The sequence below is a fragment of the Glycine max genome, chromosome 6, assembly GCF_000004515.6.
Source record: "Glycine max cultivar Williams 82 chromosome 6, Glycine_max_v4.0, whole genome shotgun sequence".
In the NCBI taxonomy this organism is placed as follows: domain Eukaryota; kingdom Viridiplantae; phylum Streptophyta; class Magnoliopsida; order Fabales; family Fabaceae; genus Glycine; species Glycine max.
Genome location: NC_038242.2, coordinates 17,853,734 through 17,870,160, shown reverse-complemented (window position 1 = coordinate 17,870,160; position 16,427 = coordinate 17,853,734). Strand labels below are relative to the sequence as shown.

The 16,427-nt window shown below is 29.0% G+C and overlaps 2 protein-coding genes across 3 annotated transcripts; both read left to right on the top strand.

Moving 5' to 3' along the window:
- Positions 1-8,673: 8,673 nt before the first annotated feature.
- On the top strand, positions 8,674-11,312 carry LOC100803862 (eukaryotic translation initiation factor 5A-2). Of its 2 annotated transcripts, XM_003527048.4 has the most exons (5): positions 8,674-8,953; positions 9,429-9,551; positions 9,676-9,732; positions 10,432-10,506; positions 11,013-11,312. In XM_003527048.4, exons 1-5 carry the CDS (start codon positions 8,831-8,833, stop codon positions 11,115-11,117), a joined length of 483 nt encoding a protein of 160 aa, XP_003527096.1. In that variant the 5' UTR covers positions 8,674-8,830; the 3' UTR covers positions 11,118-11,312. The 2 variants fall into 2 exon arrangements, with proteins under 2 accessions (XP_003527096.1, XP_040872540.1); XM_041016606.1 differs by having other exon boundaries at positions 9,429-9,732.
- Positions 11,313-14,267: 2,955 nt separating this feature from the next.
- Positions 14,268-15,392, top strand: LOC102669490 (F-box/kelch-repeat protein At3g23880). Its single transcript, XM_006582486.1, has one exon. The coding sequence runs from the start codon at positions 14,268-14,270 to the stop codon at positions 15,390-15,392; it is 1,125 nt and encodes a 374-aa protein (XP_006582549.1).
- Positions 15,393-16,427: the final 1,035 nt, after the last annotated feature.

Below are 16,427 nucleotides of genomic sequence, written 5' to 3'. Positions count from 1 at the left end.
TGTAGAGTGCCTGTGTTTGTCATAGCTGTCAGGTGAAGATAGGAGTCTTCGAGAGGAGTCTCACGTTTGAGGCCAGACTGAGTGCTAACCATGGATGTATGAAAGAGAATTGACGGGAGGCTGCGGGGTATGTTTTACCGCAGCTTCACAGTGGGCGCCAAATGTTCTTACCAAAATACAAAACTGTGACATGTCAGGGTTGAGGTGGCTAATGTGGGGTCTCAAACCTTACACGTCAGCTTCGATAGGTACCTTTGATAGGAGGGAGGACCTGCAAAACAAAGAACTCTGACGCTCAAGAAAGAATATGAGTGAGGAGAAGTAAGCAAGATATGCATGTGAGAGCAAATATGCTTAAGCTCGAAGGGTGAGCGAATGAGAGATTATGGGATGATGCAAAGGATTCGATGGAACCTGTATTTATAGTAGTGGAGCGTGACTATCGGTTCTTATTTGTAGGGACTATTATAGTCTTTGTAGATAATTCTCGACTTGTAGATAATAGTTGGGAGCTTATAGATAATGTTAAAGATAAATATTTGCTTATAGATAAAAGGTAGAGATAATCGTACTTTGTAGATAATTAGTGAGCTTATAGATAATTAATTACTTGCCAATAGATAAGATATTCGAATATATTCAAATATGAGTAGGTTAGAGATAACCTATTGGTTGGGGAGCTCGACTGCTAAGGGTCGAACATCCACACTCCTGTAGTAGGACTAACATGAAAGGTTGATACATGTCTCTAGGTGCCAAGTAAAAGAATGTCACGTGTATTTTGTGAGTCCTGAACAGTACAGATAGAAAAATACATTTGTGAAATAATTTCCTTCTTTTGTAATTCATGCATGCTTTCCTCTCTATTTAAAATTCTTCCCTAATAAATATTACTCTAATCTTTAAATACTTGTTTTTCTTAATCTAGGTGTGAAAACTTTAAATATCAGTCATTTTAGAACCAAGAAAGTATCTACTATTATACCTAAAGATATTTCTATTTTCTCATGAAAGTAAGCCCATACATCAGGCCAATTGTGTGTTGCCAAGAATTTGCACGTAGCTATGAGTTGCAATTTTTCCACAATAGGCACATGATTGGAGCACACTCAACTCTTAGCCCCACACGATTGTTGTACCATTATTAAGTAGCACTGATTTAATAAATAGAAAATTTTGACCTTGACCTAGCAAATGAGATGAGATCCATTTATGACATTAGAGTCACACCAACACCTTACACCTTGTTCTGATTTAAAATATGTCAATCAAATGTGTGTATCCACGTACTTTCTTTTTCTCCTTTGTTTTCTTTTCAAAGTCGAAGACCAAATGCTACGCAATTTCTAATAAACGAGTTTTGAAAAGAGATGGAAACAAACATTTTCATTTTTCACATTCATACAAAATGTCAACACACAAATATTGACTTTAAGGTTGATTTTGCTCCTCTTTTATGGAACAATGTGTGGCAACGTGAAATCTTAGATGAGAGTATTAGTCTATTTTTAACACTTCTCACTAGCACACGTTTCTGGAAGTTGAAAACCACACATTCATACTTGTGCATGATGCCGCTCATTAATCTGCCTATCTATGCCTAAAGGAATAATTTTGCTTTACCCCGTCAAAGGGGGGACCAAAGACTTGGAACACAAGTGGAGTGTCTGACTTGCCAAACATAATTACGAGGATCAAAGAATTAATAGTTTCTTAGAGATCAATGGAGAATAAAAATATCTTGTGTGTTTTTTGTTTTGAAGGAGCAAATGTTTCTAGATTTTATGTTAGAACCACTTTGAAATATCAACCACGAAAGTTATGATTTGCTCAAGCGGATATTCTCAGTGTGAAATTAAGAGATCTAAGATTTAGTTTGTAATAATGAATGTTATGCTTTAAACAAAAAAGAAAACACAACATTTGTATATTAATCTCTATGTCCTGACCATATGAATTTTGTCTCATACCAACGAGATTGTATTCAAATTGATCTCCCAAAAATCGTTTTTTACTCAGAATTGTATGAACGATTAGAGACTGATTCCGAAAGATCAGTTTGAATATATTTTCATTGATCCAAGGCAAGATTCATATCATCCTCTAAAAAAAAATAGAGTTGGACAAAATTTAGATTCACTTTTTTTAAGTACTTTTGGTTGTGGTGTCTAATTAGAATTAGAGTTTTACTTAAATAACTCATGTAATAAAGATTTATATTAAAAATTAATATCAAACATTGAGGTAAAATTTTGATTCTAATTGGCAATACCAAAAGCACATTTAGCACTGTATTTATATCTTGTCTTCGTAGATCTTCCACTTCTAACTCTTCAAATTTTGAAAATGTAAAGATAATTTCTTGTGGATGGAAGTTTTTTTCTTTGTCCAAGTCCAACTCACCATAACTGTTGTAATTTTCTCTGGACCAAAAGAAAAACTGTTATATTTCTGGATTGTCTATATAAATTGGGCTTTATGGTCAGTAAAGTCCATAGATCTGCATAGAAACAACAGAGATAGTCAGATAATAAGGGATTTATGTTTTTGTTCACTGAAAATTACTTATTTTAAAAAAACATCTGAAATCATTTTTGACTTGATTTTTCCTTTATAAGAAAAAAGATTTTTTTTTTGGCTCAAATAATATTTAAGTTGATTATGAAAAGAAGCCTTGTAGAATAGAATGATATTAGGAATAAGAGACACCAATTCGTATTTAGATTCTGGTATGCCATTTATACTTGGATTTTCCCTGTTATAAGTATATCTTATGTAAATATCAAAAGTGAGACTTTATTTCAGGTGTTATCTTTTTATCATAGTTAGAGTTTCATATCAGAAAAGAGAGTTTCAATGTCCATCTGTATTAGGTGAGTTATTAATTGAAGAATAACAAAAACGATCTTGTCCTAAGAAAAAAAATGTTACCAAAATCAAAACTTGATAGGACAGATTTATTTATATTAGTTGAGTGTCTGGACATCATCTCAAACAAGGCATCTTTCGATGTGTATGACAATAGGCATAACTTGCAAATTGTCACGACCACCAAACAACAATTATGGCTCATCGTATCTTAATCATTTTATATTGTCTTTTTTTAAAAAAAAATTGTAGGAATTGAAGACATAAATTAAGAAATTTATAATAATTTGCACATCTTATTCAATCAACTGAGTTAGATTTCATTTATATTGTCTACTAATGAGGGATACATATATGCAATAATAATAAAATAAAAAACAGATCAATACAATACACATAAAAAGAAATATCTCTAAATCTAATTGCAAATGACTGAGCAATGAGCACATTAGTAAGTGAAGTTGATGATAAAAAAGGCCCAAGCCCAAATAGAGGGAATGTGCAAGTAAATTGCAATTGCAATTGGTAATTGCTTTAAGCATCCCATGAAATACTTTTTGTACCTCCTTTAACTTTTTTTATTATTATAAAATCTGGAAACGACCCTACAGCGCATAATTATTATTGGGTTATTTTTGGAATGAAAAATTTGGAACACATAAAAATTGTGGAGCCTTTTGGAAATGAAAATCAGAAACTATTTTTTGATCATGCTGGATTAATCCGAAAAACAAATATATGTATTCCAGATTATGAGTAGGAATGAAAAAAAAATGAAATCCTCTTATGGATTAACTAATTTGGAATTATAAAAAAGAATTTGGAAAATTGGAATTTGCCATCGATTTATGATTAGGTAAGCTAGAATATCAATTTTGTATTTTGCATCATGTGTTTCAAAATGAAAAAAAATTGAAAGTCTCTTACGAATTACCTAATTCTAAATATTGGAATTTACCATCAATTTTGGGGAAAATGTAAATTATATTAAACCCAAAAATAATACAACAATAAACGGAGTATACTCCACAGCTAGAGAAAATCAAAAGTCTCCCTAATACAAGAAGGCCTATATCAAGATGCTAAAACAAATGTAACAGGTGCACTTGTCCTTGTCTGTACAAAAGAAACTTAATCTTACTAATAACCTCTACTACAGAAAATTGATAATCTTCAAAAATCAGCTTAGGTAATTTAGAATAACAATTAGGTATTCTGGACTACGTGTGTTCTGGAATGAAAAAAAAAAATACAGATTACCTAATTCAAAAGACTGAAATTTACCATCAATTTCGGATTAGGTAACCCGGAATAACCAAATACCAATTTTGCAATTTTGGATTGAGGTATCCAATTTTAGAAGAAAAAAAATGTTGCTATCAATTAAACCCATCAACACGGATTGAGGTATCCAAATTAACAAATCTATCAAATTTTTCGGTACAACAAATTTATCAATTTGAGAGCGTGTTTTTTTTTTATGTTAATCTGAGAGCGTGCTAGTGAGTCTTATATTTGAAATGGGGTTTAGAAATTGCCAACACAAAACCAACAAAGAATTATGGAGGTATAGTGGGGTGAATGTGGTCTGTATGAGGAAGAAGGGTAATGCTGGAATGTTAGAAATTATGGAGGTGCAAGTAGAAATTTATGGGGTGCAGTGTGAAGCAATTGCCTGCTATTGATTAGATACAGACTACAGATTGTTAAATCCATAAACATTAGGTGCTTTATATTTTCCAGATTAGAAAATCCGCAAGTTTTTTTTTTATTATCCAGAATACGTGTTCCAGAATACATTATACATTATGGATTTAGTGTATAAGTATTGTAAATAAATTGTGGATTGTCTGATCCATAAGTGACTTAATTAGTTATGTTCATTTTGGTTGTCTATATAGTGTCTCTTTGCATTGTTTTTTATTTCAGTGGATCGACTATTTGTACTAGCACTGACATTGTTTGCAAGTTAATTACAGGTTTCATTCTTCCTCATCTTTTTCCTTTCTGGAGTTAAAAATTTGGAAGCTAGCTTGTATATCCTGTAACTACTAACAGCAGCCAAAAAAAAAAAGAAGCAACAATTGTGCCAATTTAGCCTTTCTAAATATTGTTAGGCAAAGACAACACAAGCTAATAATGGATAAACTAAATTGATTTGTGATGCATAATATAATTTTAGAGATCTTGCTCTTTTTAGTTTTATATACTAATTTGATCAACCATTACAGTTTCATGAACTAAAATAATTGATAATTTGTAATTTTAGAGATCATTTTAGCTTTTTATTGATTTTAAGAGCTAATGTGATAAATTATTATAATTTTAGGAACTAAAATTGGTGATTCATAATCACATTAAAAAATGGTGATTATTTCTTTTATTGATTTTGCTTACAAATTTGTTTTATATTAAATAATACTCTTATTTTAAAATATTTAATTTTATAAGTTTATTATTTGAAAAGCATTTATGCTGAAACATTTATAGAGTGTTTATCGATTATCATAACTAAATAAATTAAGATGATTAACACAGTAATGTGAGGTCTCTGGTGCAAAATAGGTACATTCATGTTCTATTAGGTAGGAAAAAAAATTATCATCACTATATATAATAAAAAAAATTATCATCTCTAGATAAGAATATTTCTTAATTAAAAGAACAAGGCACTTGAGACTTGAGAATTAAAGGTTCCTCTCTTCTGGGGCCGAAAGTGTAGGGCCATAATTAGCGTGCATCGGACGCAGTTAATAATGGTCAATGAAAGAGGGGGCGGGCCCACAACAAGATTAGAATATATGTGTGTGTGGTGAAAAATAGAAAGCAAACCCTAATCGGACTTTAGCAGATAGCATAGGTTAATTTAATAGAATCAGTTTGAAGATAATCTCTTAGCAATTGAAAGCCGCATCATTGATCGCACGAACGATGTTAACATTGATTTTACGGTGAAAACCAAATTGAAAAAAAAAAACCAAAAAAGTATAGCTACATACACTAAATGGACATGTTTTTTATTCAAAAAAATAATTTGACATATTTTAAACTATAAGTATTAAATTAAAAAATAAGTGCAATTATAGACAAAAGGGTATTTGAACCAAAATTTTATCATTACAAACAATTCGTGATGGAATGATAACGTGAAAATAATTTATACTATAAATATATTTTAATTAAATTGTAAAAAACTATCACTTTGAAGTACTATTAATTATCAACTTTATATAAATGATTTTTATTTAAATATGGTTTCTTTTTATCAATCAAACCAATAATTTAAATGATTTTTATTTAAAATATTAGTTCTTTTTATCAATCAAACAAAAAATAGATTCAATGAGGGTACCTTAATTACAACCCCTACTAAGTTTACTTGTGGAGAATAATATGAGTTCGATTCTTATATAATAAGTATATTTTGGGAAAGTATGATGGATTTTTAATTGTGACTAAACTTAATATTCATAATTAGTCTAATAATAGATATGAAAGATTAAAGTTTATGGGAAGACTTTAAGAATCGATTCAATTTAATTGCTTAAGCAGAATATATGAGTTTGATTCTTATATAATAAGAATATTTTGGAAAAGTATAATGAGTTTGTGGAAAGACTTTGGGATGATTCAACTAAATTGGTTGAACATGCTATTAGATATAAGTTATACTATTATATCTTTGGTGTATGATGTGTAAGTTGTTATAAAAAAATTAAACCAATCATTTATAACAATAGATTAAAGGGATATTTCTTTTGTTAAGCACTTTTTGGTTACTATATTTTTAAGACAATTATGTCCTTAAAAATACTAATTCGTTAATTATAACTATCCATTTGTTAATCTAAGTTTTTTTAATTTTTGTTTTATCTTTGTTTTTTTTAACTGTCTCTTGTATTTTATAGACTTTTTCTAATTGTCTTCTTGTCTCTTATATTTTATAAACTTTCTTCTTCTTCTTCAAGATGTATGATGTTGTGTTGGTAAAGAGAAAAATGAGAAAAAAATGGGATCGACAAAATAAAAAATATATTATATTTTATGGAATTTTTAACTATTTTCTTATTTTGTATTATTTTTGTTTACTCTATTGTTTCCTTTTAAGTATTTTTACAGGCAAAGAAGAAAAAATCTAATAATTTTTCTCTTATCTTATTCATATTATAAGTTTTTTAAGTTTTTCTTATTATTTTTGTGCCTTTAGAGACGAAAGTCATAGAAATATATAATTTTTTAATATTCAAGGATGATGAAAACATGTATGATGTTGTGTTGACAAAGTTTTTTATATGAAGAGAGAGTAGAAAAAAAATGAGGTAGGAAAAGTAAAAAACCTCTTATATTTTATCATCTTTTTATTTGTCTTCTTATGTATTAACTTTATTTATATTTTTAATTAATTTTGCCTTTTATTAATTTTTTTTTGTTTTTAATTGCTCTGAAGAACAGAACATAATATATATATATATATATATATATATATATCTTTTTGCCTTTGATCATATTATGCTTATAGTATTTAGTCGTACAAATTTGTATTGGAATTAATTTTTGGATTTGTATTTGAATAAATTTTTTGTTGAATTTTATATTTGGATCATGAACATCAAATTATGAAGAAATGATTTAATCGATAGCTGATAATGTTAGGAAATAGTTTTATTAGATTTTTATAAGATTTTTAAGATGATTTTTCCTCTCACGGATAATTTATAATGAATTTATGTAAGTCATTCAAACATGAATGTTGTGTTAAAAAAACATGAATTTTAATATTTGTAAGCTAATGTGTTCTTATAATGACTTCAATATAATACTATCTTTAATTTTTTTTTTCTTTCTAAAAAACTAAATAAAACAGATTAATTAATTATTTTCATTGTCCTAGAAATTTCTTATTTGTCAAAAGCTAACAAAAAAACAAACATCATTTTATATTTCTATAATTTGTTAATTTTGGATATAAATGTTTAAAAAATAATAACAAACTCTGTCAAAGTAAACATGACTTGAATGAATTTTATTTGCAATTACAATTAGAAAAAATGTGTTGGATACGGTTTACTCTCTAGACATATTTTTTTATATTTATTTTATGTATTTATTTATTTATTTTATTTTTTTCTTCATCACATATTTTACTTTGAATATATATATAAAAAAAATCCTTAGAATTAAAGTATAAATACTCTAAAAGAAAATATAATTAAAAATCAAAATAAGAAGAAAAAAATTTAACAAGTGACATAATAATATTATCATTTTAATATTTAATAAATACATTTATTAAATAAAATGATATTCCATATGTACCATAAATAATTTGATAAATTATATATAAATCTGACATGTACATACAAACATAATATATTAATATCATATTATCATAACAAACAAATAATTATTAATAAAATTATGTATACATTATAAAAACATATTAAATTAAAATTAATATGTACATTAATTTACATATAATAAAATATATTATTTCAATATATAAATTTTAGTACAATAAAATATAATAGCACACTAGAAATGCACACCCATATAAAAACAATGTACCAAAAATAAAAATCAAATCAGGAATAATAACAGTAACCAATAAAAACAAAATCAAATCATTAACCTCCCAAAACAGATTTCAATATTTTCAATAAAAAAACAGATTTCAATATTGTCAAACTTGCTGTTGACCAAGAGATATAACCTGATTCACAAAAAAATCAGTAAAAAAGATATTTTCTATTAAAAAATTAAAAAAATTACATGAAAAAAATGAGCATATAAAAACAGTTCCGGAATTTACTCAAAACAGAAAAAATAATAGAGAAAAGGAATTATATAAATCCATTTCCTCCTTCCTAGTCTCTGTCTTCTCCGCCCCCACTCACCCACCCTCCATACACACTCTCTCTGAGTCGGTCGAGTTGAATCGGTGAGTCAGTGACCGAGTCGAACCATGTCGGACGAAGAACACCATTTCGAATCCAAGGCCGATGCTGGAGCCTCCAAGACCTATCCTCAACAAGCCGGAACCATCCGCAAAAACGGTTACATCGTCATCAAGGGTCGTCCCTGCAAGGTATTAGATTTTTTATTCATCCACCCCTGTCTTTTTTTTTATGATGTTGTATCATTTCATTCGATTATCATGTGTTTTCTGATGACTGTGGTTTTGGTCACGATTAAGTGTGGTTTTATTCGATTTGGCTTTCGAGATCTATTGCTTCGCATGTGACTTGTGTTTTATGCCGTTGATTTTGATGATTGGGATTTTAGGGATTTAGGGTTTATGAACTCTTGTGACTCGTCTGGGGGAATTATTTTAGTTCACTGGAGAAACAAAATTAGGTTTTTTAAAAGAATTATTATTTGTTGAAATCTCTAGTTTCATTTCTGTGCTGTTTAGGACGCATGCTTTGATTTAAGGAACCGATGTTATGTGTTGTTGTCTTTTGAACATTGATTTTCAATTAGTGGTATTTATTTTTTAATCTAATTTTATTTTTATTGATTCTGATTGATGCATGTGAATGGATTCTGTTTCTCTGTGACAGGTTGTTGAAGTTTCTACTTCCAAGACTGGTAAGCACGGTCATGCCAAGTGTCACTTTGTTGGGATTGATATTTTCACTGCCAAGAAGCTTGAAGATATTGTGCCCTCTTCTCACAACTGTGATGTATGCTCTTGTTCATGTTTTTCATGTCTATTGTTTCTTCAGTTCTGTCAATTCTTTATCTGATGACACTTATTGGAACTTTTCCTGTTCTCAAATTTTGTTTGTTTTTTTTTTCTTATTCCAGGTTCCCCATGTGAATCGTACTGATTACCAGTTGATTGACATTGCTGAGGATGGATTTGTGAGTTTCTATTCCTTTGATTCACTGACTTTGACCGAGTTTGGTTTTGTGTAGTTTCTCATTTCCTGTTTTCTCACACAAATTTTGAAAATATCACTTTTTTTTTAAATTTATAATGTGTTTCCTGTATTTATGGAACAACAACAATAAAGCCTTATTCCACTAGGTGGTTAGGTGAGGTTGGCTATGTTTCTTGTGTTTAAAAACAAGTCTAATTTTGATACACCACTAGCATAAAGAGTTTTACACTGCCAACTGTTTATAAATCATCTTAGATATGATTTTTAAAATAATTATTATAAAAGTGAATAATCTTCAATTTTATAGCTATCTGTGATTGGATGATAGACGCTGACTGTATTCTAATTAAAATCTTTGAAGATTTGTATTCATTCCTGTTAATTTCTATGAAGATTTGTTTAACAAATGATAAGACTGACCAATATGTCGTTTCCCTGAATTTTATACAATCTTTGAAAATAAAGTGACTTGGATGTAATCACATGTAAACATTAAAAATGAAAATAAAATATTTTTCTCTCCAACTAAAAAGCTCTACTGTTACTATTGTCTGAATTTATACTTGAGTGATGTAACATGAAAAGATTGAAGATGAAAATAAAAAATGTTCTCTCCAACCAAAGTGCTCTAATCCTTGTCACTATTATCTGAATTTATTCTTGGATGATGATGTTACAGCTTAGCTTGCTTACTGAAAATGGGAACACCAAGGATGACCTGAAGCTTCCTACTGATGAGAGTTTGCTTACTCAGGTTTGTAGAAACCTACTGTTTTTGTGTGTTGCGTTTGCAGCCTGCAAGTTTATAACCTTGGATACATTGTCTATATACCAAGGACTTGTTTGGATAAACTTTTCGGGAAGTACTTATAAGAGAATAAAAGAAATGAACTTCTCTATATGCTGAAGTTTGCTGATGCATAAACTAATATGTAGAAGTTCTCTAATATTAGCTTCTCTAAAAGATGATTTTTAACTCATTCATCAGTTAATTTTAGCTTTTATAGCCTCTTTGCATATGCAAGGGTAAGGCTGCGTACAACATCCCTCCCCCATACCTTCGCATAGCGAAGAGCTTCTGGGCAATGGGGTACGAAGTTTTTATGGATAAGTTGTTTCAATTTTTTTCTTCTCATAGAAGTGCTTCTGCCGTAAAATAGCCTGTAATTCCTATGTTCTATTCACCTGTTTATTGACTTTTTTTTTTCCTTCCCTCTAACTCTGTATATCTAATTATGTATCATTTATTGGCCAATGCAGATAAAGGATGGGTTTGCTGAGGGTAAGGACCTTGTTGTGTCAGTTATGTCTGCAATGGGTGAGGAGCAGATTTGTGCCCTGAAGGATATTGGGCCAAAGAACTAGCCTCAATTGCTTGTAGTTTGTTGTTTTCATTTAAGCAAAGTTATATATTTTTGTATGATCTTGTTAAGCCTCGGAGTCATGGAAGTTATCAACTGTGTTTATGGATGTGACAGAAACTGTTTTAACATTTCTGTTTCGATGTTGCCTTGATATTTTTTTTGATAAAATACGACTATCAGATTATTTTTGTTTTAACGTATTTTGCAGTTTAGCATGGGATACTCTTGTGCGTGCGTCAGTTACAACAAATTTCATAAAGCCTACCAATTTTATTTTTTTTTTTAAAACGATTCTTATAAGGATTTTGCAAATTACAACAAAAATTCATTTGAGGGTTTTTCTTTGGGCATCATGCAAATTGTTGGTACACTAAACATAATATGTGAAATTCTGGTTTTGTCTTTCCAAAAAATTGAATCTGCAATCCGCAGGTGACTCATGATTTTTTTTTTCAAAAATGTTTTGAAAATTAATTTAAAATTAATGATTCAAGTAATGACTTTTGTGTTATTAGCATGACATCTTGAATTAATAGATTAATTATATTATAAAATAATTAATGTTGTAATACTAAAATTTTTAATATATATTTAAACAAATGTAAATTTATATAATAAATTTTGTTACAATTAATTTTTATCTAATAATTAATTTATTTACATATATAAATTGTAAATAAAAATAATAGATTTAATAAAAATTTATATATATATATATATATATAAACATTATTAACATAAGTTTATCAATGTATTTTTTAATATTATTATAGTTAATTTTGATCTAATAATATATTTTTTTTACATATATAAATTTTAAATAAAAATGATAAGTTTTATAAAATTTTATTATGTAAATTTACACATATATACATTTACATTATAAAATGTTGTTACGGAAACAAGAAAAGTATAATAACCAAAAGGGTAAATAGAAAAATAGCGGGTCATCTCTAATTGTGGGGGCATTTTTTTATGTAAAAAAATAAAATTTAGTCCCAAAAGGATAAAAAGTGCGATAAATATATCCAGACTTTAACATTCACTAATTATTATAATTTTGAAGACAAAATATTATCAATGGATTCAAATTTTTATTATTTTGGCGAATTCTTGTTACTTTTCTTCAACTACAAAAGAAAAATCAATCATTTGTTTATTAATTTTTGAATAAATGCTATCAACACAAAAAAGAACATTTAATGTAAAACGATAAGAAAATCATTATTTCTATTTAATCAAACACTATTTATTTAATTGTTTTTTTTATAAATTTTTCATAATAAAATATGAATGTCTATTAGTATATGCAATGACATCAAATTACAAATTATAATAAAAGTGTGTAGATTTTTAAATTAATTTTTTTATATCATACACAATTATTTTTTATTGACTGATCATTTAAAAAATCATAACCTTAAAAAAATCATTCCAAGGAGATGAGTGTTTTTTAAAAATTAAAAGTATCATTACAATTGCAATTTTTCCTAAAAATTATTCATGAATATAATTTAACTATAATGATTTACAATAAACATTTTTTTACTTAAACATTTCACCAAGTGTGAGAATATAAAAAAGTTATGTACGAGTTTATAAAACTAGTATTATTTTTTTTTAGACTCAATTTAATTTACGAGTTTGTTAAAAAAAATTTGTCGTAATCAGTATAAATTTTTTCAAATTATAACAATTAGTCACAATCTACTATTAACGTCCGGATATATTTGTTACACTTTTCACACTTTAGGAGACTAAATTTTATATTTTCATCTTTCAGTGACATATTTATCAACGTATTACACAAAAGTGACTATTTACCCTAACCAAAATGCACTAAAAATTTGTTCAATCACTAAAATTAGGTTTGAGTTCAAGATTTGTCAATTGATCAGTATGGCAGTTTGCTTCCTTCTAGAAAAAGATTGAGTTCAAAGAATTTCTAATTGAGAGTAGAGAGAGTGAAAGTCTAATCCGCCAAGTTGCAGATTTTAAATTATAATACAAGAATAACTTTTTATTCCTTTCAAATAATTCTATATTTTATTTATTTAATTAAAATTTAAAATGTTGACCCACTATACAATTGAAGATAATTTTGTTTTTTCAAATAAACTAATTTTTAAGATTATTGTAGCTTTGATCAATTTTAATTTGAATTTCACTTGCAAATTTTGTTGTATAATATTAAGATTACAATAAAATGCAAACAAACTTTTATCTAGTTCTTTAAGTCTTATACATGCCTTAGTAAAAAAAAAAAACGTTTTGATACATGCTCCTTACCCTTAGGAGGCGTTTCAAGGTATGGAACAACATTTTCATAAATATGAAATTTAAAATATCACATTTTCATGTTTGGTGCATGTTTTATAAAAATATTTTCAAGAATAATTGATTCCCAAAAATATAAAATACACACAATTGTCTTGTTTCTTATTCGCATGAAGAATGATGGGTGTATTGAGTTTATATGAGAATAGAAAGTTATTTTTTACAATAACTATCAATGCCTACTTCATTGTTTCACATTTTTTTTTTTTATTTTCAATAAATTTTAATTTTTTTTTTCCTGAAACTACAATGGTCAGACAAATATGTTTATAAGAATAAGATTTCCGGTCATAATATTCTAGAAAATTTGATTCTCATGAATAAAATTTTATATCTTGAAACAAATATTTCCTCATGAGTTTATGGAACTCAACACACTATTTTCTTCACCAAGTAAAATATTTAGGGTTGTTTAAGATTATAATCATCTTAAAATTTCCTTTAAAAGATAAAGATATTTTTAAATTGATATAATAAATCAAGATTTAAAATCAACTTAAATTTGAAAACAAAAAGTTGAATTTGGAAGAGATAAAAGTATTTTTTATTTTATTTTAGCGGGTCTCCCTGTGATTTGATGGTTTGGAGTAAGATTCTCTAACCTCCCCACGTCCCTGGATCGAATCCAACAGAATCATAAGATATAAGAAAAATCTTTTATTTTAAATATTTTATCCCTAAAAGTTACCCTTCCTTAATCATATTTTCGTTTGCATTATTTAAAAACCACAAGTGTTACACTCATGTCAAACGTGTTTTCACTATAAATACATGTGTATATTGATTGTATTTTCACCCATCTTTAGCAAAGAAGATGAAAATCACCCTCCCTGAAGAGTTGATTCAAGTTATTCTATTGAGGTTGCCGCTGAGAAATCTGTTGCACTTGAAACGTGTGTGTAAGTCATGGCTTTCCCTCATTTCCGATCCTCAGTTCGCTAAATCCCATTTTGACTTAGCCGCTGAATCCACCCACAAACTTCTTGTCAGGATCAACAATGATCCCGGTTCGGACGTTAATTTTGTCAACATAGAGGATGGTTCTGCGGAACCAGTCTATAGCCTTCCAAATCCAAAACCTAATCAAATTCAGAAACATGAATGCATTCCCAGGGTAAATGTTGTTGGTTCATGCAGAGGATTTCTACTCTTAACCACCGCATCCTATCCCTTCCTTTATTTCCTCATATGGAATCCATCAACCGGTCTGCAGAAACGGTTCAAAAAAGTGTGGTTGAAGTTTTCATATATATGCGGCATTGGATATGACTCATCAACTGATGACTACGTGGTTGTGATGATAACATTGCCGAGATCCCAAACCTCATGCACTACAGAGGCCTATTGTTTCTCCTCGAGGACCAATTCATGGAACTGCACTATGATCACCGTTCCATCTACTACTAATTACACATTTGTGCAAGATCAGTTTAAACATGGATTATTCTTGAATGGGGCTCTTCATTGGTTGGCTTGCTCCGACTACAATGATTGCAAAATTATTGCATTTGATTTGATTGAAAAAAGCTTATCTGATATTCCGCTGCCACCTGAATTGGAAAGAAGCACCTATTATTTGAGGGCAATGGGAGGATGTCTGTGTCTCTGTGTTAAGGCTTTTGAGACCGCCCTGCCTACTGAAATGTGGATGATGAACCAATACAAAGTGCACTCATCTTGGACTAAGACGTTTGTTTTTTCTTCCCATGAATTTCTCCCAATATGTTTCACAAAAAATGGTGACATTGTGGGACAAGACCGTACAGCTGTAATGAGACTTGGAGACACCGGTACTGACGAAGGCGAGCTGCCTGAGCATCGCACATTTAAGCTGGGTGGTGGTGGGTGGGTAGATTTCAGATATAGTTTACTAAACTATGGCGTGCATAGAGAGAGTTTGTTATCACTTCCTTGTGACTTTGAGAAATTAGAAAAGTAAAGATGAACAACAGTAACAGACCCGAAGAATTAATTCATTTATGTAATGTTGTCCATTTTTGTTTTATATTATGAGAGTCTGCTTACGCAGGTTTGTAGAAACCTACTGTCTTTTGTGTTGCATTTGCAGCCTACAAGGTTATACCTTGGATACATTGTCCCTGATACTGACTTAGTCAGAAGCTTTCTTGTATAACTTTTTGCATACCTCAAATTTAATTTATGGAAGAAGTTTGATTCAATTTTGCCCTTAAGGATATTGTGTCAAAGAACTAGCCTCAATTTCAGGTAGTTTGTTATTTTCATTTAAGCAAAAGTTACATATGTTTTGTGATAGTTGATATGTGACGAGAGGAAAGTGATAGAGAGAAATGGGAGGTGTCTAAGTATCATTACTCTGTCCAAAACTCTGCTTTGATGTATCTTGATATTTTTTTATAAAATACGAGGAGTATGTTATCAGAAATTATATTTGTTTCCACCTAGTTTGCTTTTTAACTAGGGATAATCTGGTGCAAGCGTCAGTTACAACAAATTCCATCAACAAAAGGATTTTAAGTTATCTGGTGAAGCGTCAGTTACAACAAATTCCAACTACAAAAGGATTTTAAGTTATCTGGTGCAAGCGTCAGTTACAACAAATTCTCCAACAACAAAAAAGATTTGAAGTTATTTGTAATTCTCTCGACTTATAATATAAATAAATACTTGTAACTTAGTTTAAAGTTGTTCTCTATCTATATCAAAACTGATTTTGTGTGAAATCTTACTCTTTTTACGACCCTGTATTCAGAGGCTGACCGTATCACAAAGCCTAACTCCATAGAATCCTTAATTAAATTCCCATGCTTGTCAATGTTATGATAGTGTGCAAACCACTTAATTTAAAGAACTCTCTTATTTAAATTTCTCTATCTGCTGAGAAATTATTAGTTGGTAGGAATCATTATAGTCTCGATTAATCTTCACATTATGTAAATTTAAAAACATGTAACATAGAGATTGATTAATGGTCCAGAACTGCAAATGCCTAGAG

Bases quoted from the DNA above. Each gene is read 5' to 3' on its own strand.
- LOC100803862 (XM_041016606.1), top strand. From the start codon at position 8,868: ATGCTGGAGCCTCCAAGACCTATCCTCAACAAGCCGGAACCATCCGCA. The intron at 9,733-10,431 runs GTGAGTTTCTAT...ATGATGTTACAG, and splicing joins ACATTGCTGAGGATGGATTT to CTTAGCTTGCTTACTGAAAA. The intron at 10,507-11,012 runs GTTTGTAGAAAC...TGGCCAATGCAG, and splicing joins ATGAGAGTTTGCTTACTCAG to ATAAAGGATGGGTTTGCTGA.
- LOC102669490 (XM_006582486.1), top strand. From the start codon at position 14,268: ATGAAAATCACCCTCCCTGAAGAGTTGATTCAAGTTATTCTATTGAGG.